Source organism: Myxocyprinus asiaticus, chromosome 19 (genome assembly GCF_019703515.2).
Source record: "Myxocyprinus asiaticus isolate MX2 ecotype Aquarium Trade chromosome 19, UBuf_Myxa_2, whole genome shotgun sequence".
Classification (NCBI taxonomy): domain Eukaryota; kingdom Metazoa; phylum Chordata; class Actinopteri; order Cypriniformes; family Catostomidae; genus Myxocyprinus; species Myxocyprinus asiaticus.
Window position 1 is genome coordinate 42,883,376 of NC_059362.1, and position 5,942 is coordinate 42,889,317.

Consider the following 5,942-nt stretch of genomic DNA (forward strand, 5'->3'; position numbering starts at 1 on the left):
CCATGTGACGTCACATTTGTCTGCTCTACTTTTCTGTGCATGTTTTGTTTAATCTTCCGCGTTGTCTGAGCGACGCCCCTCCCACAGACGTCACTGCAATATGAACCTTTGCAAACCTGGTCTGAAGTTTCACCTTTGACATAATGAAAGTCTAATATTAACTGTAAACAAACAGTTTTTTTTTTTTTTTTTTTTGGTCTTGTCATTATGGCCGCTCCAGAACAAAATAGTAACCTTTATTTAACTGGAAAATATATATATATATGTATTTTTTGGCATCCAGTTTGGGAATTAAACAGGAAATGTTTCTGTTGAATTCTTGGCAGATAATAATTGCTTAATGCAATTGCATTGAGCAGTGCTTCCTGCATATGACCCTGTTCCGTTCATAAGGGCACACGCAGATCAGCAACCAGAGGCGGATCTGCCGGGAAACACTTGGACCAAGGACAGAAGGGAGGCCCCTCTCACACACCCTCATGTGAAAGCAGGGATTACCTAATTTGAGCTATGAATAGAGATATTAAAACATGTTATGTGTCCGAATAGCGTTTTAGTAGAGTCCAATGCAAATCAGAAAATGGAAAACTTTTTTTTAAATGTATTTATTTTTTTACATAGAACGACTTTAAGAGATGTAATTTAGGCTAATGGGAAATGTTTACCAGCAGTTATGAAACAGCCTACTTTCGTTAGATGAAACTAAAAACACACGAGTAGATAAGTTTGGGTTCTTGGCGAAGATGTCAGAAGAATGTCACTGTATTAAGAGTGATGTGATAAAAATAGGCTGTGCCGCAGTAGCACCGGATACTCCATATATGGTCAGGACATGCTGCTTTCTGATTGGCTGCTCACATTAGCGACAGGGTTGTTGCTGGAGCGCTTTCAGTGGGAGATCCATTATTCTGACTGACAAGGGATACGAAAAAAAATCGTTTTTAATAGGGTGCGGTTGAAATATCAAAACAATCATCAGACTGTTAACGGAGCTTGTTTATTTTATTTATTTTCTGTGATAGCCTATAGCCAGCACATTTGGTAAATTTTGATCAAAACTGTCTTTTTTTAAAATTACATCTTTACATTAGGCCAAACGCAGCTTTGCTACATTGCTATTTTTTGTATCAATTATATTACCCCTTAAATAGCACGATCACCGTTTGAGGAGACCAGTACATGTTTAACATATTTGGCTCTACTCTGTAAAATATGCATAAATTATATCATAACCTCACGAAGGAATGTAAAAGACACAGGCTGCAAGCAAGGCACGTAAAATGACGTATCTTGTTCATTTATGTGAACGCTTCAACATTATTTAGCCTAACCAAAAATCTTGCATTTCGTAAAATTTAAATGCATACAATTGAAGAAAATTATGAATGAAAATGATAGCTGCGAAATTCTGTATATATTTGGCTGGTGTTTACTCTCTCATCTCCGGAGCAGTGGTACAGTCTCGTCCCAAAGATTTCATTCATAAATATCTGACTCTGGTGGCTCGTGCCTCCTAGCGTAGTAACCATAATCTAAATGGGGGGGGGGGGGGGCAAAACAACATTTGGTGACATTAGTGACACAATATAGTTCTCAGCATCTACTGGTGTGATCTAGCGAAAGTGATGCCTAGAAACGCATCCTCGTTAGAAACGCAAGAACAGCTGCACACATCAGCCGCTCAAATGAAGGTAAAATCTATTGCATGTTAATATTATCAAAATGGGCTATTTAAAAATGGCTGTAATGATTATGTAATGATCTAATAATATATATTGAATATACTGAAGTTAAAATGTACATACATTTTTATGTGAGAGAGCATGTTATGTGATGCATAAAAAATGAACATATTCATGCTCATTCTCAGAAGGTAGGTATTGTGAAGGACGTGTGTCCAAAGAGAGACGCAGCTGATGGTCCCTTTGTTCCAACGGTCACTGCTGTAGCTTCAGCTCCAGATCTGAAGTGGATGGTCTTGTCCACTGACATCTCTTCAGTGTCACCCTGCAGCACTGCAAGACACGAGAGACCACAGAGCTCAGCTCACTCTATGGATAACAAACCTTCTCGAAAGATCTCCACTGGCCGGAGAAAAGGGGTGAAAGATCAGGCAAATATGCATTTTTAAAGAATTGCTCATGCAAAATAAAATGTTTGTCATTATTTACTCACCATTGTGTCGTTCCAAACCACTATGTTGTTATTTTTTCTGTGGAACCCAAAAGGAAAATGTTTTAAGAATCGTCATGCAGCTGTTTTCCATATGACAGATCATAGTGACCACTGCTGCAGTGCTCCAAAAAGAACAAATAAGACCATAAATGCACTATAAACACAGTGCATTTTCCATTATTCACATTATTCCAAGTCATTCGATATTTTTACGTGAGGAGCAGACCGAAATTTAAATTGCTATTCACTGCTAATTTTCCCCTTCGCAAAAGCTCGGAAATCTTACACTTGTATAGAAAAGAGCTCTGAGAAGATTCTTTAAAAATTCTCATTTTGTGTTCCATGGAAAAAATAACAGCAAATGGAATTGGAACGACATGAGGGTGAGAAAAATATAACAGAATTGTAATGTTGATAATAACTCTTGATACCTCTAAAAATGTGTGTTCAAAAATATAAAACACAAATATATATATCTGCATATGTGTGTTTCTTTCAGCTTTCTCCAGAGGAAGAAGAGAGGAAGAGGATCAGAAGAGAAAGGAATAAACTTGCAGCTGCCAAGTGTCGAAATCGCAGACGAGAATTAACCAACAGTCTCCAAGCTGTAAGTATAAAATTCAGTGTATTCTATTGTCTTGTCTAAAACCATTTTTCTTTTATAAGGGGTAATATTTGCTGCCCAAGGGCCATTTTTTACCTTTATGAGGGGCAACTTCCTTTTAACTTCTTTCTATGTCAAACGTGTAATCATCTGTAATCAATATATTACAGTAAACTGTTAATCTGAACAATTAGCAAGCCCTTGTTAATTTATGATCCTGTTGTGCATGCGTGTTTTCAGGAAACCGATAGCCTTGAGGAAGACAAGGCAGCTCTGCAGTCTGAGATCGCTAGTCTGTTAAAAGAGAAAGAAAGACTCAAACATATTCTTTCTACTCACAAACCCCACTGTAAACTAAAGGAGAAGACATCTGGGGAAAAAGAGGAACAAGTCCAAGCGCAGGCAGAGCAGACACCCCCACAGGCCCCTAAAACCTCCCCAGAACATCATCAGGTGCCCGCTTCTCCCCAACAGCCTGACCCCATAAGCGCTGCGATCTTCGGGGACTCCGACATCCTTCTGTGTTCCAGTGCAGAACTGGGTGCCGTTGAGGTGGAACCCTATACTGATATGAGGAATGTGACCATGGAAGACATTAGCAACGTGATAGACAGTGGTGATGACATGGATTTGTTAGTGCCAGACATTGATTTAAGTAGCTCTTTGGGCTTGAGTGAATGGGAAACCCTGTACATGTACATGGGAGGTGGGTTAGAACCTATAAGCTCCCCTACATGTAGCCCCACCTGTAGCAGCAGCAGCAACGCTGTACCTGTTTTCAGCTTCAACAATGCAGATTTAGAGAAACATGTAACAAAGAGGGTTTGAGTAAATCTAATGCAACCAAAGAAATCTTGATGACTTTATGAAGGCTCTGGTACATTGTAAACAATACGGTAATGTTGTTGGTGTGAAATATTTTAAAAGAATTCTTCATGAAAAGAAAAACCCTAAAAACATGTTCAGTGTTTCAGCAGATATAGTAAAAGCTGTGTAATAACATTCTAAAAAATAAGACACATCTATTGTACTGAGACAGTCTTGTTTCTTCAACTTGTTGAATGTATTGTTGTTCATAAAGACATGCTTTTGAATGCAAATCAATTTGTATCAGGTGATCTTGTGCTGTGCAGTGCAGTCTGTTACATAGTGTGACTGTTTGATTAACAGCTTGTACTTTGTGGTATACTCAAAAGTAAAATGTGATCCTGACCATGGAGGAAGAAAAAAAATCTACTGAGTCCTTTAACTTTATGCATTTTTGTTCTTCCTACTTCTGTTTCTGTGGTCTGGCATGCCTCTAATAAACAATGAAAGAATTAGGAAGTATTTGGAATTTTTTTTTTTTTTTTTTTTTTTTTTTAGTGTATGTGTTATCAGAAAAACTGCTGATTTTGCTTTATTTATGAACTGAGTTATAAAAGCCAGAATTCAAGCAGCTAGGACAATTATTCTGCCACGTGCATGGGCAAAACGAACGCATCGTCTCGAATATTTTTGTCATGTATATGGTCACATTCATGAATGCTTCATTCAGCTTATATAAATGCTTAAAATGGGGGTTAAGTCTTGATATGTTTGTGCAGCTGTTGACATCGTGAATATTTTTAAGGTTTCTGGGTGACTATTCATCCATCGCGATTTCGTTTCTCTCCAGTTCAGTTCACGCCTGGTACGTAACGTGCATGACGTCAATGCGTATCTGCACGCCACGCCGGTTTTTTCCTTTTGGCTTTACTTCCGTGCCCATATGTGGATTTGAAAACGCTCTGTTGTTCGATCTCTATGGAAACAGCAGAGTCTGGTTTCACCCATGAAGGTTTTCCCGGAAACGAGAAAGAGAGAGAGAGAGGGGCTCTCGGTATGTTACGGGAACCGTTTTGTGTCGCTAACCTGCTTAAAGAATCCATGTAACATTCCATATCTTGATCTGGTTGTCCAATGTACGTTTAAAGTGTTTAATGTTGCGGTCATATGTAGCCTCGTGTTGCACGGTCTGTTCCGATGAGGTAAAATGGAATAAACTGGCCACAGCTCCACTGCAAAGAGTTTGCAAGAATTTAAATGTAAGATAAACAAAAACATTGTGTGGCTAAATCTTGTGCACACATCTGGTGACTGAAAAGACACGTGCGAGCTGCAACACTCATGCTTTTACAGTAAAATACAAGAAATATTGGTTTAACTACATTAAATAGAAGTGTATTTGTTTGTATTTGTCTGAGACCACTAGTGAAATGCTTCTGTTTTGTATTATTTTGCTATTTAATAGACCTATTTGAGTAAGAAGTGATTTATTTATTTATTTGCATGAAGTATTTGTGATGTCACCTGCACTCGAGTTGTCATGGACTCCACAAGTTGATCCCAGTGATCATGTTATCCAGTATAATGTGAGAATGTTTCAAAGAGCATTTTGTGTTCTTCAGTGGAAGCAAGGAAATCATGTTGTACAAAGGAGCTAATATGGGCACAAATATTGTCACAAATTTGCAACATTTTATTATTCTTTCTTTTAACCCTTATGTTGCGTTCCGGTCATTTTGACCTGATTACTTTTATTTTTAATTTTTTTTATGATTTTTTTTTTCTTTTTTTACTTAATCTAATTGGAATAAAATTCCTTGACTTAGTTCACATATGGCATCTGAAAACACAAAAAGACTTTGGACAATTTTCTTTACATTTTATTGGTTTTATTTCACATTGTTACACTTGTTGAGTTCCCGGTCAAAAATGACCGGTCATTGGAAATGCATGGGTGGGGCTAAAAAAAAAAAAATGAAAAAATGAGTGTTCAGAAGCCTGTCCAACCATTATATAAGCACATATGCGCATGAAAATTTTGTTAATGTTATTTTATATAGTCAAAATAATCAATAAATAATGCTATTTTTAACTCCATAGTTGTATAAGGTCAGGTCAATAAAGCCTACTATCAATAAGTTTCAAAAAGAAGTACAAAACCTGTTCTAGTTGCTAAAAATCAAGTTAACAAATAGATCGAAGGGGCCTGGGTAGCTCAGCGAGTATTGACGCTGACTACCACCCCTGGAGTCTCGAGTTCACATCCAGGGTGTGCTGAGTGACTCCAGCCAGGTCTCCTAAGCAACTAAATTGGCCCAGTTGCTAGGGAGTGTATAGAGTCACATGGGGTAACCTC

The 5,942-nt window shown here is 37.8% G+C and overlaps 1 protein-coding gene across 3 annotated transcripts; it reads left to right on the plus strand.

Annotated features, from left to right (window-relative positions):
• Positions 1-365: 365 nt before the first annotated feature.
• LOC127409712 (protein c-Fos-like) lies at positions 366-4,099 on the plus strand. 3 transcript variants are annotated; one of them, XM_051644465.1, is made up of 4 exons: positions 366-1,691; positions 1,871-2,101; positions 2,675-2,782; positions 3,020-4,099. In XM_051644465.1, exons 1-4 carry the CDS (start codon positions 1,626-1,628, stop codon positions 3,605-3,607), a joined length of 993 nt encoding a protein of 330 aa, XP_051500425.1. In that variant the 5' UTR covers positions 366-1,625; the 3' UTR covers positions 3,608-4,099. The 3 variants fall into 3 exon arrangements, with proteins under 3 accessions (XP_051500425.1, XP_051500424.1, XP_051500423.1); XM_051644464.1 differs by having other exon boundaries at positions 1,874-2,113; XM_051644463.1 differs by having other exon boundaries at positions 367-1,691; positions 1,871-2,113.
• The last annotated feature ends 1,843 nt before the right edge of the window (positions 4,100-5,942 follow it).